A 20184-nucleotide genomic window follows, 5' to 3' on the forward strand; every position below is an offset into this window, starting at 1 on the left:
ATAAGAAGATCAAATATAATTTTAGGAGGCTAATAATTAACAAATCTATTTACAAGATTATATGTCCTTTTGTTGTAAATTATATGGAAACATCTCAATGAATTATATGTGTGAAACATCTCAAAGGATTCTTCAGTGGGTGTTGTTTAATCCTGCCTTTCCTTTCATAAAATTACCCAGCTGTCCAAATTTTTTCTATCCTACCCACAGTAGCCCCCCAGGCATTTTCTGAGATAGCCTCATTTCCTGTATAAAAGGAACTGAGCTTGGTCAACTGTACAAAATGTAGGCTGATTGAAGTGGTTACCAAAGGACACTGAATTCTTTAGCTTTAGAAATGTTTTAAAAAGGGCAGCTCTGGTGGCACAGCAGTTTAGCGCCGCCTGCAGCCTGGGGTGTGATCCTGGAGACCTGGGATCAAGTCCCACATCGGGCTCCCTGCATGGAGCCTGCTTCTCCCTCTGCCTGTGTCTCTGCCTCCCTCTCTCTCTCTCTCTGAATAAATAAGTAAAATATTTAAAAAAGAAATGTTTTAAAATATAGTAAATACAATCATCTTTTTGGATGAAGAGAGTATATAGTAGCTTAAAGATAGAGGATTCAAAAAGAAGGCCTGGTAAGATTCTTTCTAGTTTTATTATTTGACTAAGCTGCCTCTCCATCTAATTGAATATCAACTTGTTTTTATTTGTTTCATTTTTTTAAGGTTCCTCCAAGACTGTTTCATTTTTAATTGCCTAAACCTGGCAAGAATTCCTTGCCACTCCCTGATGGCTGCTTGAGAATCCTTTACAAAAATACAGTCAAGATGTGCATCAATACAAATAAGGGAAACCACTTAACTTGATGATAATACACTACCCAGATAACTCAGATACCTAACCGAATTTTTCATTGAATTGTTTGGCCAAATTAACTGGCTAAACCCCTCAGTTACAACATATAATTATTCTTCTTTCTTACACTTGTTTTTACTTGTTACTTACTCTTGATTCTTATCAATTGCTACAACCTTCTTCATTTATAAGCTCAATCACAGTTCAACCAAGAAGGTCACTTGCCTTGAAAAACCTTTCTTCTTTAGAGCCAGGTTGCATGCCACTGTGCTGACAGGATAGAAAACAAATATCAAAGGAAAGAGTTGGAATCTGTACAATGCTGAGAACTTTAAAGCAGTTGAGAACCAGTAACACTAAGAACTGATTCCAAACCACCTTTCAAAAACTAAAAATCTCTTCCTGAGGGTGAATAGTTGATAAACAATATAAGGGGAAAACCCTTATTTAAAGCTTATGACACGAAGGATAATTCTGTGAAACAATGTTGCAATCTACTTGGTAAAACTTTTAAAACTAGATTTTTATCTTTTAAGAGATCATGGGAAAAAATCTAGCATTTCAGTTTAAAATCCATAACTTCCGTTCCTGTTCCCATATTTGGGTTTGTTCTGCTATATCTGGATCTATTCCAGTGTGTCTGTGGAACCAGACAACTAATAATCTTTACTCAGCATTTCTTTCTTTCTTTTCTTTTTAAAGACTTTATTTATTCATGAGAGACACAGAGACCCAGGCAGAGGGAGGAGAAGCAGCCTCCACGCAGGAGCCTGATGCGGGACTTGATCGGGAACTCCGGGATCACGTCCTCAGCTGAAGGCAGACGCTCAACCGCTGAGCCACCCAGGCGTCCCTTTACTCAGCATTTCTTATGGAATGGATTGATTGGATTAATGGCTAGAGTTTTATTTATTTTGAAGATTTTGGATTTTTTTTTTTTTAATCTCTACACCCAATGTGGGACTCAAACCCACAGCCCGGATATTGGGAATTGCATGCTTTAGGAACAGAGCCAGCCAGGTGTTCCTAACGGCTAGAATTTTACAAGACACTTATGATTTTGCCATTTTCTTTGCATACTGATGAAAACTTCTTGCGACTCTACAGAGAAACACATGAGGCAGTTGTGAGGTTGGGGAAGAAAGACAAAGAACCGGGAATTCTAACCCAGACCAGGTTTTGCAATCAGAGCTTCACTCTTCTTTACTGTAAAATTAGAGGCTGAAGAAGCTATTGAAAACTTCTTAAACAACTTTTCGATCTAACAGATATGCCTATCAGTTACCCACATAATTAACCAGTGTCTGCTAAACTTTAAAAGATGTTTTCTGGGCAGCCCGGTGGCTCAGCGCTTTAGCGCCTGCCTTCGGCCCAGGGCGTGATCCTGGACACCCAGGATGGGGCCTGCTTCTCCCTCTGCCTGTGTCTCTGCCAATCTCTCTCTGTGTGTGTGTCTTTCATGAATGGATGAATAAAATTTAAAAAAAAAATCGACTTAAAAAATAATAAAAAAAATAAAAGATGTTTTTGTTTGTGATTTATAACAACTACTGAAGTCTGAATTGAGGCACCATAGCCCTTCCAGGCCAGGTAAGAATCGATGAATTGATAATAATGTCCCATGTTTTTAACTGAATATATGGATATCCAAGTGCCCAGAAAAATAACTGCGAGTCTACCGTCCATAAATTTACTGGGAAGCCTGCTAGTGACCCAGCTTGGGATCCCACAGCCGGCTGAGCTGGCCAGCAGCAAGTCGCCGGGAGGGTGGGGGCGGGGAGCAGACTGGATGCTGCGGGCAGGGTTGCGAAGGTTATAATTGGAGCAAGGAAGGCCCCCGGCAGTAGGGCCTCTTCCGTGGTCTCTGATGAAATGTCGCAGGAGGAGTAAAGACACCCCAAACTCCCCGGGGTGGTGGTCCTCAGACGAGGCTCTGGTTCGCTGAAAGGCGAGAGACGGTCCCCCACAATTTCCATCAACAGGCGCGCGCAGGGCGGACGGTCGCAGCGAGCAGGCAGCGCCCCCCGCGAGGCCGCCGCTCACCACAGCACCCAGAGCCGCGAAGGAACCTCCGGGCTAGCCCCGCCGCGCTGACGGGCGTCGCTGCGAGCCAATGGGCGCGCTGGGAGGTGGGGCAGGGCGGCCGAGGGGGCGGGATTTCCCGCGCGGCCGCTCGGCGCCTGGCGAGAGCGGCGCGGGCGGCGACGGCGGCCGCGCCTGCGAGAGAGGGCGGGTCGGGGTCAGCTGCTGCAGGCGGGCGGGCGCGGCGAGCTGTGGGCGGCTGCCGTGTCTCCTGCCGCCGCCCTCCGTCCGCCACGATGCCGGGAATCGACAAGCTGCCCATCGAGGAGACGCTGGAGGACAGCCCGCAGGTGAGGCGCGGGCGGCGGCGGGAGGCGAGGGAAAGAGCAGGGCGGGCCGACCCCAGGCCTGGCGCCGCGGCGGCCGCAGGTGCCCGCCCCGTCCCAGGTGGGCGCCGCCGTCCAGTGTCCCCGCCCGTCGCGGGCCGCGCCCCGGGTCGCCGCGGCCCGGCCGCCAGCCCGAGGCCCGCGTGGGCCTGCGCCGCTGGGCCGAGAGAGCCACCCGCGAGGTCTGGGACGTCGGCGGGCGGCGGCCGAAGCTCCGCCGCCCGCGCTCGTGGGCCCGGCGGTCACGTACGTTCGCGGGGGCTCCCTTGTATTTGACGAAAGGAGCGTTTTCATCGCCGTCATCTGAGGTCGTAAATTCCAATCCTGGGATCTCCTCGGAGGAAATGCAGAAGGAGGAAAAAAAATAAAAAAATAAAACAACACCCCCACACCCCACCCCCTCACCCCCTGAGACTTATTCCACGACCCCTGAGCAAGCCCTTAGGGAAGGAAATGGATAGTGTTCCTTCAGGAGTTGCGGGAACGCTGCTGATTTACCCGCGTGGAGGGTCCTCGGCGAAGCCCGTCCTGTGCCTCGGAGCCTCCCCGCGGACCGTGTCCCGCGTCGTGGCCGCGGCTGTGGCCGCTGTCACTCGAGCTGTGCACGGCTGGTGACGGACGGCGCCTTCGCGGCGGCACGACCGACTGCTGCGCGGAACGGTGCAGACTTGGTCCTTAATAAACTCATCAAAATAAAAGCCCCGTGTTTTGTGCTCGGGATGGGGGTGGGAGGGGTAATGCTAATGCGGTTGCTGGCGCCCCGAGACGGTCCAGGGAAACCTAGCAATTTGTTAACGTGTTCGATATTGAAGAACGAAATGAATTACGTTTAAAATTACATGTTGGTAGGGCGCTGTAGCTTGCGTTGGGAGACCTCATCCTCAAAGCCTGTCTCCTACACAAGTGATTTAAGCGATTTAGGACCATGTTGCTGGTTGGCCACCTCTGAAATGGTGTGCATTCAGAACGACCATTGCATACATTTCACGCGTGTCTTGACGGTTTAATATGGCCCCAAAAGATGAGGAAGTAGGGGCTAAGTCCCCCTGGCCTGTGTGACACGTCTGCTGTGACTTTGTGCCAATTGTCATTGGGCTCTGATTGTGGAATTGATTTCTTTTTCCCCATGCCGAAAGTTATCTTCACAGGCCAGTTGTTTGCTGGTAATGTACTCTTATCAGCCTAAACTGACACAGAGAGAAACCCGCATCTTGGTTTATCTTGACTGCCAGAATAGCTAGTTCAAATTCTTTTTTTTTTTTTTTTTGCTAGTTCAAATTCTTATTGATATCTGAAGTATAAAGTTAGATGTATTTGTTTCAGATGTTTTGTAAAGGTTTTGTGGTACGTGTTGGTCAGGTGCACTTTGTCATCTTTTATTATGTAAGGCTCAACAGGTTGCTGTACCTTTTCTTACCTGGCCTGGTTTTTATAGCCCATAAATCTTACACGCAGGCCACAATGGGTGCCCTTGCCACGACTTGTGAGGAGGATAAAATGTGACTCATCTAATTTCTTAAATTTTTCACACAGTTTACAAATTGAGCATTCTTTTTTTTTTAAATTAACTATGTGCCATATTAGTATCAGTTTTATAGTAATTTTTTAATGAAATAGCTGCCTTGATACTCTTTCAGTTTCTTTAAGTGATAACTTGAATTAGGTACTTTGGAAAATTAGGATAAATGGGATTTAGAAAGGGAAGACGTGGGACAGGTGGGTGGTTCAGTGGTTGAGTGTCTGCCTTTGGCTCAGGGCAGATCCCGGAGTGCCGGGATTTGAGTCCTGCATCTGGCTTATTGCATGGAGCCTACTTATCCCTCTGCCTCTCTCTGTGTGTCTCTCATGAATAAATAAATAAAATATTTTAAATTTAAAAAAAAAAGGGAAGATGCCTGGAAGTAATACTTAGGGAAAACTTGTGATAGATGAAAAGCCCTGGATTCCGGGATTCCAGGATATAAGGGTTTTAGTCTTCACTGCCACTTCACTTTAGGGCAAGTCACTCAACTTCTCGGAATCTCAGCTGTTATAGTGAATGTTTTTATTTTTGTACCTGATTATAAAAGACATAGTCATGAAAGAAAGAAAAATTGGAAGGTACAGGAAACAGTTACCTGTCCTGCACCCAGCAGCAAACCCTGTTAACTGTGTTTCCTCATTTGCTTTTATATATTTTAATGTAATTGAAGTTATATTGTGCATAACAATTTTTAATCTGCTTTAACTTAACATTGTAGTGTTAAGCATGTTCACGTATTAAATTCTGAATAAAAAAAATTTAAAGGCTGCATGTTTTTTCATGTGACTTAACAGCTGTCCTACTGTTGGACTTTTTCATAAGTTTTGTTTTTACATATAGGACTGAGGTTAATGCTTTGGGGCATAAATTTTTGTCCTCATTTGGAATATTTATTTAGGATAGAGTCCAGGAAGTTGAGTAGCAAAGCGTATGAAAACTTTTAAAGTTCCTGGTATAGAGAAGTTTTTATTTAGATCATTAGATCCTAATCAGAAGTGGTCTGCCAGTGCTGAGGAAAAAAGGTAGAGTCTGGGATCATGAAAGACTATCCTAAGTTGCGGTTATCCATTTTTAGTTTTGATTTATAGTAACTAGGTATTAAAATAGATGGCAGTTTGCAAGTTCAAATCCAGTTGATTGGACATAAACATCTTTAGAATTATCTCCCATTCTGCAAAAGCTTATGTTATTTATTGAAACAGAAAATCTTTAAGGCTACGCTAGATGTCTTGTTCATACTTAAGTATTGTTTTGGAGATTTGGAGCAAAATGAAACTTTCTAGTTAAGAACAGATACGATCTTTTAAAAATAATTGATTTTATGTGTAGATAAATATCAGTATTTGAACAATGCTAGAACTATGAAGATGAAACTAGTTCCATCTTTGATGGACTTCCTTCTTTGATGTAATATGGAATGTTCTCAGATTATGAAACATACTTTTTTTTTCTTTTTTCCACATTTTAGCATGTCTGATAGTGAGATATGTGCCCCTTACAGTTGATAATGTTTGATTTGATTCGGTTGCAAATGTGTACTCGTGGTTGTTTGTCCTAGTGGTATGACTGGTCAAGTGCAGCCTTTTCAGCATTCGACCAACTCAGTTTAACAACCACTTGAATGACCTTGAGTCCTGTTTGTTGTCTGAAAATACTCCTTTGACGCCTGCTGGAATGAAGCAAGTACCACCATCACCATTTGTTGAGTGGGTATCAGTGGTTTGGAAGAAAATATTGGGGACTAAAGTGGAGCACTTATAAGAAACATTTGTCACCCCCCATGGCACAGAACAATACTGGATGAGAAAACAAGGATATTGATGATTTTTCTGTCAAAAAGTGACTCACAGGAATTGAACTCTGAAGAAATTTTAAGAGTATATTAAATTTATTCTGTTTGTGTTCCTTTTATGTTCATATTAGTTGTATATAAAATTCTGTCTAAAGACCCATTAACACAAATATAAAGTAAAAATTGCAAGACCTAAATCATATCTTAATTGCTGACATTGTTTTGTTTTAGAAGTATTTAAAAATGGTGCAGGGAGTGCCTGGGTGGCTCAGTTGGTTAAGCATCTGACTCAGTTTCAGCTCAGGTTGTGATCTCCTGGGTTGTAGGATCAAACTCTGAGTCAGGCTCCACACTCAAGTGGAGAGACTGCTTAAAGATTCTCTCCCTCTGCCCCTCCTCCCACTCATAAATATACATATATTTTTTAAAGATTTTATTTATTTATTCATAGAGAGAGAGGCAGACACACAGGCAGAGAGAGAAGCAGGCTCCATGCAGGGACCCGGACGGAGGACTCGATCCGGGGTCTCCAGGATCACACCCTGGGCTACAGGCGGCGCTAAACCTTAGCTGCGCCAATGGGGCTGCCCTCCAATAAATCTTTAAGAAAATGGTGCAGCTCACAGTGGATGCCATCAGAGATTCAATGAAATGGGACCATATTGATGTACTTTCATAGAGTGCTAACTAGATACTAGATTTATTTATTTATTTATTTATTTATTTATTTATTTATTTATTTATTTATTTATTTTTGAAGATTTTATTTATTCATGAGAAGCACAGAGAGGAGAGGGAGAGAGGCAGAGACACAGGCAGAGGGGAGAAGCAGGCTCCATGCAGGGAGCCTGACATGGGACTCGATCCCGGGTCCTCAGGATCACGCCCTGGGCTGAAGGTGGCCCTAAACCGCTGAGCCACCAGGGCTGCCTTAGATACTAGTTTTAAATAGAGTACCGGTTTTAACCCTATGGCGCTAAGGAGGTCTTTTTAAATTAAATCCACGATAGGTTTTTATATAAATGTGTAATTCCTTGAATTAGAATATTAATTTGGGAGAAACAATGAAATGGCAGATTTTTCTTAAGAGTGGCACTAGTCAAACAAGATTTTTTGATGCTTTCTTTTTCTACCTAAAATAGCTCTGTGGGGAATAGGAGTGGGGCACAGAGCTAAAGAATGAAAAGATTTTGTCAGATCTAAATCTTGGGCATGGGGAAATAGAGGACTGACACTATGGACTTCATACACAGGCATAATGATTTTGTGCCTCCCCTCCCCCACCCTTTTTAAACCGTGTTAACTTAGCTTCCTTTTCTGAAAATAGGAACCTAAGGAATAAGTTGACTTTTTTTTTTTTAAACTACCTTCTAAGAATGAAATATTTTTAGAATAAAAATACAAGGTCATCTTTTAGGTTTTAAAATGCGGTTATCTCAATAGTTATTAATTTTAATTCTTTATCTTTGGGATGTGAAAAGGTGAGTATATCTTGTCTTGATATGCTGAGTTTTCTCATGTCTGATATTTTTTATTGATAGTATTAACATTTATTTACAAATTTACCCCTTAAGAGGAAATGCTTATTGTGTTAAAAAAAAAAAAAAAGCATAACAACTTAGGTAAGTATAAAGAAGAAAAAAAGAATCTCAAATTCTGTACTCATAAAATCCTACTTAGCATTTACTAGGCCATGTTGGGGATGGGTACTATGTTATTATTTGGATTAGAGTAAAAAGGGGTTTGGCACTGCTGTAAGAGACCATGGGAAAAAATAATATTGAGTTATCCTGAAATAAGACATTTAAAATATTTGTATAAGGAATACTGTTAATTTAACCGTGGATGTTTTTGTTGATCTTAGTTTAATTATAGGCTTTTTAATTCATAAAAATATACCTTTGTTGTTCCTTCTAAAGTTTATGTGATGGGGGCACCTGGGTGGCTCAGTCAGTCAAGCATCCAACTCTTGATTTTGTCTCAGGCCATGATCTCAGTGTCATGGGATGGAGCATGCTTAAGATTCTCTCTCCAGGGGATCCCTGGGTGGCGCAGTGGTTTGGCGCTTGCCTTTGGCCCAGGACGCGATCCTGGAGACCCGGGATCGAATCCCACGTTGGGCTCCCGGTGCATGGAGCCTGCTTCTCCCTCTGCCTGTGTCTCTGCCTCTCTCTCTCTCTCTCTCTCTCTCTCTCTCTGTGACTATCATAAATAAATAAAAATTAAAAAAAAAAAGATTCTCTCTCCATCTCCCCCTCCCCACCTCACCGCCAAATTAAAATAAAAATAAATTTCGTGAGATGTATTTGGAAAATCCCTCCATTTTAGTGAAGTGAAATTGAGAACAAAGAACCCCAACATCTTGGCATTACTATCAAAAGAGAGAAAATAGATTAAAACTCAGAATTATTAGAGCTCCAGTATCCTAGGATTTTCCTTTCTTTAGAAAGTAATTTTCTATTTGATTTATATAATGGTTAATGTAAACCTATTGCTTTTATTTTATACAGACAAGGTCTTTACTGGGTGTATTTGAAGAAGATGCTACGGCTATTTCCAACTATATGAACCAGTTGTATCAAGCTATGCATCGGATTTATGATGCACAGGTAAAAACCTAAAGGCTGACTGCTTTTTAAAAATGACTCCTTAAGCCCATGAAGACAATATAGCTAGCATCTGCCTTGTTTACTGGTGCCTACCCTATCCTGGGCTCATAGTGATAAATATTTGTTGAGTGGATGAATGAACTTTTAAGTAGTTTGTAATAGCTCACATTCCAATTGCTAGAGTGTAGTTTGTAGCTCTACAAAAGAGATGAAGATTGAAGCATCTTCCCCTTTCCACCCAAACACAGGAAAAGCTTTTTTACTCAAGCTCACTGATTGTGACTTTTGCCTAAGATTTGATGGAAAACTCCATATTGTCACCAGTATTTTCCCTACTTGTGCTTTTAATCTTACGGAACACTGCCCCTTTTTTGAATAAAGAATTTGAAAGTCGTTTATGTTTAGTGAGAAGATAATAAAAATTAGATGTAACTCTGGGTACTAGAAGATGGATTTAAGAAGGAGATGAGTAAATTTTTTTGTTGAGTAGGCTTAAGATTTGAGGCTATGTTTATATGACTTAATTATAAGCCTTAACAGCAACTTGGGTTCTGTGATAAGCTTTCTTTGGGATTAATTAAGTATACAGGTTTTTTTTTTCCCCTCCTCATTTTATCTCCTTTCTGGACTCATTTTCATTATGTACTAAAAAGTTGATGTGAGGGGTACCTGGGTGGCAAAGTCAGTTTAAGTGTCCAACTCTTGATTTTTCGGCTCAGGTTATCATCTCAGGGTCATGATGAGATCAAGCCCCTGCATCTGGCTCTGCACTCAGCTTGGAGTCTGCTCAGGATTCATTCTCTCTGCTGCTTCCCCATCCATGTGTGTTCAATGTGTACTCTCTCTCTAAATAAATACAATCTTTTTAAAATGAATTCTTAAAAGTGGCTGTGATAGTTTTTAATTTTTTTTTCCTTGTGATTGGTCTCTCAAGATTTGATTTCTGACCACAGAGATTACTATGTAAAAGAAATGTTATATTTGTCACTAATATAATAATATACTAATATATTTTTCATCACTGAAAAAAAAACTTCAAAAAGTATTTTCTTCATATGGCTATGTTGCTGTATTTTATGATTGGGCTAACCATATTTTGGTTGTATGTTATTCCTTTTTTTTTTTTTTAAGATTTTATTTATTTATTCATGAGAGACACAGAGAGAGAGACAGAGACAGAGACACGGGTAGAGGGAGAAGCAGGCTCCATGCAGGGAGCCCGACACAGGACTTGATCCTGGGTCTCCAGGATCGCACCCTGGGCCGAAGGCAGGCGCTAAACCGCTGAGCCACCCGGGCTGCCTTGGTTGTATGCTATTCAATGGTCTAGAGTTAGCATCTAGAGGGAGGAATAATTTGTCATTAATGTAGAATCTCTTAAGATTTTGCTAAGATTATGTACAGTTTACTTTTAGCTTTAAAGCTTTAATGATATTTGATGCTGAATTTTTATTAAGAAAAAAGTGTACACCTAGAACACTGCTGAATTCCTTGATGGTATCTATTTCATGGTTTGAGTTTCCCTTTAAAGTGCTTTAATCGTAGTTCCTTATCCAGTGATTTAATGAGGGGTTTAGAGAACATGTTGTATAGTATTTATGTTATCTTCAACTAAAACTGTTTCTTACTCAGTAATACTGTGTCAATTTGAATGCTGATTTTTTTTCCCTACAGAATGAATTAAGTGCAGCAACACATCTGACTTCAAAACTTTTAAAAGAATATGAAAAACAGGTATCACTTATGAAAATTTTAAAAGCATAATTTAAAATATGCAGTGATACAGTATCTGTATAGATAGAATTTCTCATCAAGCATCCTAAGCTTTTTTGAATTTGTAGAAAGTAATTTTGATATGCTATTGAAATTCCATTGTAGCTAATTTTATTTTTTATTTTTATTTTTTATTTTTTTGCTAATTTTAATTAATCTTCAGTAGAAGTTTTTTCATTGGCTTCTTTTTTTACAAATGAAGAAACTGAGGCTTACTCAAAATTATACAGATGGTAATTGGAGGAATTAAAGTTAAACATCAGGGCAGCCCGGGTGGCTCAGCGGTTTAGCGCAGCCTTCAGCCCAGGGTGTGGTCCTGGAGACCCAGGTTTGAGTCCCATGTCAGGCTCCCTGCATGGAATGGAGCCTGCTTCTCCCTCTGCCTGTGTCTGTGCTCCTCCCCACCCCCCCGCCCCCTGTCTCTGTTTCTCCTGAATAAATAAATAGAATCTTAAAAAAAAAAGTTAAACATCAAATCTTTAAACTTCTACTATGATGTGCATCCCTATATACGATATTAATTAGTTGCTTAGCAAACATTATAATTAATGTTTATTAATTATGCAAACTATACTCTTATTAAATGACATTTTTAGAGCTTATTCAAAATTTTGGAAGTTATTTGAAGTTTCACTTGACCCTTGAACAACACAGATTTGTACTACATGGGTCCACTTATGAATATTTTTTGAATATTCATGCAATTTTTCTAACTCCTGTGTGGTTTGAGGATCAGCTCTTTTTAAAAATGTAAATTATAACATCAGTTACAAAAGACATACAGCACCTTTACGTCCTCTCTTTCTCATTTTTCAGCGGTTTCCATTGGGGGGTGATGATGAAGTTATGAGCTCTACTTTACAGCAGTTTTCAAAAGTTATAGATGAGGTAAGTGCTTATTTTGCTTGAGTAAATGGTCTTATAATTAAGTTATTCAAGCTGTTTAGCTTTTATTGGGAACTTGTATTATTATGATTACATGAGCAAATCTCTAGAATATAAGATTACTGTTTAAAGGAGGATCTTCAAAAAAAAAAAAATGAGGATCTTCCATATTAGTGTCTGTCTCATATCTTAGTGACTGTCTCATAAAAATAGTATTTTGTCGATTAAAACAAATTTTTGGGAGGGATAAGCATAGACATGTATGCTTTCTCCTCCCAGTTTATGACATACTCAACCTTTCACTGTTTTATTTGATGTAGGCAGGGAGAGAAGAATTAAACTATGAGATATAGCTAAGTTCCAGGTCTTTTTTTAATGCTTTGCTATGATGACTAGTTAGAGAAACTAAGGGCTGATATTGGCTGACTAGGATGGAAGGATTAATAAACTGAATGATAAAATGTTGCTAGGAGGAAGAAGGGTGGTAAGAGCTGTTTGGGGAGTCCATAACTATTCTTAGCTGGTGCGATGAAAGTTCTTTTTACAGGAACCATTAGATAGTTCTGTCTTTTCTAGTGTCCTAACTGAAAATAATTTTTTGAAATATTCTAATAACTTTATTGTTGCAAAATATTGTCACAGTAGACCAATATAAAGAAGTATTTCTAAGAGATGGAATATTTTTATTGCGGTAAAATATACATAACATAAAATGTACCCTTGGTTACATTTAAACACTCACAGTATTGTGTGATCATCACCACTGATGTTCCAGAACATTTTCATCATCATCCCAAAGGAAACCTTGTGCCCATTAAGCAATCACTCCCGACTTCACCTCCCTTCAGCTCCTGGCAACCACAAATATACTTTCTATTTGTATGGATTTACATGTTTTGGATATTTCATATAAATGGACTTATGTAATTTGTGGATTTCTGTATCTGTCTTTTTTTACTGAGCATAATGTTTTCAAGGTTTATCTGTGTTGTAGCATGAATCAGTTTCATTCCTTATTTGGGTGAATAAAATTCCATTGTATGAATATACCACCTTTCATTTATCCATTCATAGTTGAGGGATATTTGAGTTGTTTTCTACCTTTTGGCTTATAGTGCTACAGTGAGCATTTGTGTACAAGGTTTTTTTTTTGAACACCAATTTTCAGTTCTTTTGGGTATGTAATCAGTGGGATTGCTGGGTCACATGGTAATTTTATGTTTAGTTTTTTGAGGAACTGCCAGACTGTTTTCCACAGCTTCTATATACTTTTACATTCCCAGCAGTAATGTAGGGTTCCAGTTTCTCCACATTCTCCCCAACACTTAACTGTTTTTTCATTTATATTTTTATTATAACCATCTAAGGAGGTATGAAGTGGTAGCTCATTGCAGTTTTTAATGTGCATTTTCCTGATGACTAATGATGTTGAGCGCCTTTTTCTATGCTTATTGGCCATTTATATATCTTTGAAGAAATGTCTGTGATAGCCTCCCCTGTGCTCCCATGCATTGACCTACCCCCCAAGTGGTTGCCTGAAACCATGGAGAGTATGGAACCCTATATATATATTCTGTGTTTTCCTATATATACATACATGTGATAAAGATTAATTTATAGATTAGGCACAGTAAAACTAATAGAATGAGAGAATACTAATAAAATAGAATTGTAGCATTATACCGTAATAAAAGTTCTGTGAATGTGATGTCTCTCTCTCTCTCAAAATGTCATATTGTGCTATACTTACCCTTCTTGTGATGATGTGAGATGATAAAAGGCCTTCATGATGAGATGAAGTGAGGGGAATGATGGAGGCACTGTGATGTAGTGTCAGGCTCTTGTTGGACTTCTGACACTCTTTCAGAAGGAGGATCATCTGCCTCAAGACTGTGTCTGACCTTGGCTAACTGAAACTCCAGAAGGCAGCACTGTGCTAAGGGGTGAGGGGGAGTACTTGATTCAGACCTTTGCCCATTTTTTTTTAATTGGGTGGTTTATCTTTCATTACTGAGTTTAAGACTTCTTTATTTTAAAGACTATTTATTTATTTATTTGAGAGACAGAGTGCACAAGCAGGGTGGGGAGGGGCAGAGGGAGAGGAAGAAGCAGACTCCTCACTGAGCAGGAAGCCCAGTGTGGGGATCAGTCCTAAGACCTTGGGATCATGACCTGAGCCTAAGACAGACATTTAACCAACTGAACTACCCAAGCACCCAGGACTTCTTTATTCTAGATCCAAGTTCTTTATCAGATATGTGATTAGCAAATATTTTCTACCTTTCTGCAGGTTGTGTTTTTACTTTCTTGATTCATTCTTTGCACAAAGTTTTTATTTTTGATGAAATCCAATTTGTATTTTCTTTTGTTGTTTGTGCTTTTGGTGTCGTGTGTAAGAAACCATTGCCAAATCCTAGGTTATCCTATGTTTTTTCCTAAGAATTTTATTTATTTATTATTTTAATTTTGTTTAAAGATTTTATTTATTCATCATAGACCTACAGAGAGAGGCAGAGACATAGGCAGAGGGAGAAGTAGGCTCCCTGCAGGTTGCCTGATTCGAGACTTGATTCCAGGATCTCAGTCCTAGGACCCTGGGATCACGACCTGAGCCAAAGGCAGATGCTCAACCACAGAGCTATACAGGCACCTCTTTCCTAAGAATTTTAAATAGATTTCTTTTTACTATGTAATATTTTGTAGTATATCACATAATTTTGAGTGTTTGCTTATGTAAAATGTATCAACATCTGTTTATTACATTTTGTTTAATTTTCATGACACTGGCTAAATGTTTCTGTATAGTTATTTATTCACCCTTTTTGGTCTTCCTTTTACTAGCTTAGCTCTTGTCATGCAGTACTTTCAACGCAGCTTGCTGATGCCATGATGTTCCCCATTACCCAATTTAAAGAAAGAGATCTGAAAGGTAATGAAGTCAAGTTTATGTTTACTTTCATTAGCTGTCAGATCAATACTTGTAAAGTGCATGTTACTGTATACCCTGACCATTTCTGAATACAGCTTGTACCACTTTAATGTGTCACTCGATATTTATAGGAGCTCCTGCTAGATGTTAAACTAGATATAGAATACTGATATGAATACAGTGTCACTTCTCTCGAGAAAGCCTAGAGAAGGAGATAGGTAAAATAGATAATTAGGATATTCTATCTCTTATAATTAGGGAAGGAACTAGGTAATGTGGGGCCTCAGAGGAGGGTGTCAGAAAGGTATCGCCAAGGATGTGACATGAGCATTGAACAAAGAAGAGGCATTTGCCAGGAGAAGAAAGTCATTGCTCTGTTAGAGGGACTAGAAAGCACAAAGGTATGGGTTATAGAAATATATGTCTTATTTTGTGGTTGACGAAAAACAGTGTGGCTTGATGTGTTGGGGTGTGACAGGACACAAATATAGAAATAGATCATGCTGAAGATGTTGGACTTGAATTTTTTTTTTTCTTTTTAAATTTTTATTTATTTATGATAGTCACAGAGAGAGAGAGAGAGGCAGAGACACAGGCAGAGGGAGAAGCAGGCTCCATGCACCGGGAGCCCGATGTGGGATTCGATCCTGGGTCTCCAGGATCGCGCCCTGGGCCAAGGGCAGGCGCCAAACCGCTGCGCCACCCAGGGATCCCTGGACTTGAATTTATAAGCAAAGAGAAGCCAGTGGAGGCCCTTAAAAAGTAGACCTAATTCCTTTGTTTTTGGAAGATGGAATAGAGTGGATTTGATATCCAGGAAAACAGATTAGGCAGTTGTGAGAGCCCAATGAGTTATGACCAAAGCCTGACCTTTGACAGTGGCATAGGGGGTGTGCTTATGGGCTGCAGTGGCAGGAGGTAGGGGTACTGGCACATCTGGCAGCCTATGACTTAGTAGTTTGTGGTGGATTTTTTTTCCCCATTTAGGATTATTAGGTGATAAAATGAGAGTTTTATAAAATTGGCTCTGCTTTCTCATAATTTACAGTCTCAATCATAAAGACTTGTAGAGTATGTAGATAGAATAAAAACATTGAACTAATGTGTCAGTGGATGGTAAAGTATTTAAATCATGCATGGAATAAAGACAGATGTATTTTAGAGATGGAGTTAATATTTATGGTAATACTTAATAATGGTCATTTCTAAGGTTAAGAAACAAGTTCTCTTCTCAGTCTGAATGCCATATCTTGTTAATTATTCTTTGTTTCATCAGATTCATCATTTGAACTTATTAGAGTCAATATCAAAAATGAATTAATAAGCTGGATGCTGGTACTAAGAATATTTGCATGTCTTAGAATTTGCAATGATTTAAAAATTTTTTTGTCATATAACTAATTTATGGCAAGTAGATCTGGTGATGTAACTGTTGCTAAGGATAGTGAATGTTCCACAGACTACCCGAAATACAGAATAACCTTCTCACTTTGGATGTTCAAGTATGAAATATTTGGAATTTGAATTATAGCTTAAATGGCAGTTATTGTTTTCTAACCAAAATTTTAGATATTTCATAAATATGCTAAATTGAAACTATTCCTAAACTTTTCCAGAAATACTGACATTAAAGGAAGTGTTTCAGATTGCTAGTAATGGTAAGTTCTGAATACTTTACAGTTATTTCTCACAGTGGTGCATTTCTTTATCAATACAAATCTGTGGCCATATTCTATGTAATAATGGAAAAAAAAGGAACCTAATTAAAAATGAGTGAACGTTATGTAAATCAGTGCTGTTATTTAAGGTGCACTCTTTGGGCTACAAGAAAAATTTAAAAGGAAACTAAAATCTTGTGGTTTGCTGTCTTATTAATACTTTAGAAGTTGATACAATATTTTCCCTTCCTTGTTTTCCTATATATTCAGAAATTTTCTTTAATGAGCATTTGCTACTTTTGTACTAAAAAATACTTTAAAAAACTTTTTTTTTTTTTTATTTTTTTATTTTTTTTTACTTTAAAAAACTTTTAGCAGAGTAGAGTCTCCTTAGAATTATTATTATTTTTTTTACCAATTTAATAAGTAGAAACATCCTTCGTGGGAAATTTGACTCTGGGAACATTTGGAGTGAAATGTATGGTAAAGAATTCTTATTTTATTTTGAGAATTCTTGCTTTAGCATTTATTTGTTGGAATATGTACCTGTGAAGACTATTTAAAGCATTTATAAGTTGTGCAAAGTACTGTTGTATTGTTGTTAATAGTTATTATTTTTTTTCCAGACCATGATGCTGCAATTAACAGATATAGCCGGTTATCAAAAAAAAGAGAAAATGACAAGGTGTGATACATACTTACTCCTTCAGTATCAAAATTAATTGTTTCATTAGATTTTTTTTCACTAGTTTTTTCCTGTTTAAAAATAGCAGTTACTTTGTATGTTTTGTTACATTGCCTTTAGTTTATTCTTTCCTTCTAGTTTCAAAGCCTTTCTGATAATTATCAATTAATAATTCTCTTTGAATAAAATATTTTTCTGCTGACAAAATTTGATAAGTAGACAGAACTATTCCAAAAATATAACTGATGCCCATTGTATAACATTGCTTCCTTTTGCTTTGTGTTTTGATAACATTGCATGTGTTCTGTTTTTGACTGTATGTATTCAGAAGTGTCTTTTGAGATAAAGTAGTTAGAAAGTTGAATTGTTGCATACATAATTGAATGAAATTCTGTTATGAGGACCTCCTCATTTACAGGGAATATATATATATAGTTTTTGATACTTTTTCAGGGAGTGAAATCCCGATGTATTTCACTATATTTCAGGAGAAATGCATTTGAGCAAAGAACAAAGAACAAAATATTAACAAGTTCATCTAGATGCTCCTTAAAGGTCATTTCTTTCTCAGTGCCTAATCCAAGGCTTAATAACAAGACCTCCATTAGGTGTTTGCGAGTGAGGTAGTCTCTGCTGGTGTCTGTGGCCTTGGCTGCAGCTGCTGGTAGGGAGGGACACAGTGATCACTTGTGGGAATCCACAACTGGGTACAATTTACTATGCAACACCTACTGTGACATAGTAAAGGGAAAGTTTCTCACAGAGTTCAGTACAGAGAGCTTTCCATTTCTAATTTCACTGATACTTAGTGGTGCGAATATTGATAAAATATGTACATTTTGAGATCTACATTACTTTGTTACTTGCCTTAAAGAAGTAGTTAAAGGGTCTAGGAATAAATTTGTTGTTTTTGTTATTTCAGGTAGTTTAAAAAAACTTTTTTAAAGATTTAATTTATTTATTTATTCATGAGAAACACAGAGATGCAGAGACATAGACAGAAGGAGAAGCAGGCTCCTTGCAGGAAGCCTGATGTGGGACTCAATCCCAGGACCCCAGGATCACACCTTGAGCCAAAGGCAGATGCTCACCCATTGAGTCACTCAGGCGCCCCTAAAAAACATTCTTTTACCAACTTTGTTTTATTTGAAAAAATTTTGAGCATCTGCTATATGTCATGTATCAGGGGCAATAGTGTGAATAGACTCCACTCCCACCTTCAGTGATTGAACCATACATACTTATCGAAGGCTTCCTGTGTGAAGGTATGCAGCTGGACTAGATGCCAGAGTAAATGATGAAGAGAACACATGTATAAATACTAAGTACAATAATAAAAGTCTTAACAAAATGCTAGGAAAGAACAGCCGTTAACACTGGGGAATTGGGAAAGGCTGTACTTTTTAGGAGATGCTGTTTGCATTAAAAATGAGTGAGGGTCACTGGCATGGGATTGGGGCGAAGGCATTCCTAGAAGAAAAATAGCCTTTGCAGAAGCACATGGCAGAGTCCAGAGAATGCAGAGCTTAAGAGCACTGGTTCTGGAGTCAGACTGCTTGAGGACAAAGATTTGCCACGTATTTGCCTGAGGTCACACTCCAGTTATTTAATTTCAAGCCTTTATTTCTCTATCAAAAAAACCTCAGTAGCTGTAATGATGAAATGGGGGTAATACATGCAGGGTACCTGGCTTGTAGTAAGTTATCCTTAAATTCTAGCAATAATTATTATGATAATGGTGTGTGTCTGGAGCATAGGATGTATTAGGGGCCAGATTACTATATTATGACTTTAAAACTTGAGTTAGAGTGGACAACCTGCTTAAAGGAATTCTATTTAAAGGATTATAAGTAGGTAACACCATACAGTTGTGTTACAGGATAAAAATACTAATGGAATGTGAAGGGGCAGGACTAAAGGTACCAGAATAGTTTGTAAAGACATTAGGAGAACCTCAGCCAAGGTAGTTGTTAAAAGGGGGGAGGAAGGAAAACTTTTGGAAGATATTTTTTAAGTAGAATTGGCAAGATTTATAGGTAGGAGGAGGAATCCCAAAGAAGTCTTATGATTCTTGAATGATGGGGTAGGTTTTGGAATACTTAAGAGAGCTAAGAAACAGAGGAACAGGCTTTGTGGGGAAGATACTATATTCAGTTTTGTCCATGTCCAGCACATTTACACACACATGTTCACGTGCACACACACACACACACACACACACACACACACAAAGACCCCAGGTGGAAATGTGCTTCTTCTGACACTTAGGAGAGTGAAGGGCAAGAGATGAAAATTTGGGACTCCTTGGTGTATTGGAATATTCTTAGTACTTGATTTGGTATTCTAAGGAGAGCAAAAAGAGGGAATGGCCTGATGTATATTACATAATAAGTGCTCAGTAAATATTTGTCTGAATACAAGAACTTAAAGGAGCACACATATCTTAATTGTGAGTGAAGGAAAACAAGTACAAGAGAGGAGGTGTAGCAAGGAGAGAACTGGAAGAGAGTATGCTGTGAACTGACCAAGATCAAAGACTAATGACTGAGCTAATGGCAAACCACTGTCTGCGTTTCCTCTGTGTGGTAGACTCCACCACACTAGTTTAGTTATTGTATCATTCTTAGCCATGAGTTCTGCTTAAAGAGTTCTGCTTTAAATGTGCATTTGAAGATGGAGTGGTTGGTAGTAAGATAGTAAAATTAGCCATAATATAGGATTTCTACTATCTCACAAAATAAAGATGAACAGTTGCTGGTGATATACCTTTTTCCTTGGGTAGGCTCTTCCGTATAGCCACTACTAAAGGTAATTAAAGATAATTACACAGTTAAATACATATTTTAATGTTTTTACTCAAAGGTAAAGTATGAAGTAACAGAAGATGTCTACACTTCCAGAAAAAAACAGCACCAGACCATGATGCATTATTTTTGTGCATTAAACACTCTTCAATACAAAAAGAAAATAGCATTGTTAGAACCTCTACTTGGGTACATGCAAGCTCAGGTAAATACTGACTGTACTGCATTTTGGATTATAACTGCCCTAAAAACTTCATATTAAGTTTGATATTTATGTTGAGTA

The 20184-nt window shown here is 38.8% G+C and overlaps 1 protein-coding gene across 2 annotated transcripts in view; it reads left to right on the plus strand.

Annotated features, from left to right (window-relative positions):
- The first annotated feature begins 2773 nt into the window (after positions 1 to 2773).
- Positions 2774 to 20184, plus strand: part of APPL1 (adaptor protein, phosphotyrosine interacting with PH domain and leucine zipper 1) — a 36831-nt gene continuing 19420 nt past the window's right edge. Inside the window, exons 1-8 of one of the 2 annotated variants that reach the window (XM_041761929.1) lie at positions 2777 to 3208; positions 9069 to 9167; positions 10842 to 10901; positions 11757 to 11828; positions 14667 to 14754; positions 16371 to 16412; positions 17039 to 17097; positions 19960 to 20106. In XM_041761929.1, the coding sequence (XP_041617863.1) occupies positions 3155 to 3208; positions 9069 to 9167; positions 10842 to 10901; positions 11757 to 11828; positions 14667 to 14754; positions 16371 to 16412; positions 17039 to 17097; positions 19960 to 20106 (621 nt within the window). In that variant the 5' untranslated portion in view covers positions 2777 to 3154. Of the gene's footprint in view, positions 3209 to 9068; positions 9168 to 10841; positions 10902 to 11756; positions 11829 to 14666; positions 14755 to 16370; positions 16413 to 17038; positions 17098 to 19959; positions 20107 to 20184 lie in introns of both variants that reach the window. The other variant, XM_041761930.1, reaches the window with a different exon arrangement.

The sequence above is a fragment of the Vulpes lagopus genome, chromosome 7 (genome assembly GCF_018345385.1).
Source record: "Vulpes lagopus strain Blue_001 chromosome 7, ASM1834538v1, whole genome shotgun sequence".
NCBI lineage: Eukaryota > Metazoa > Chordata > Mammalia > Carnivora > Canidae > Vulpes > Vulpes lagopus.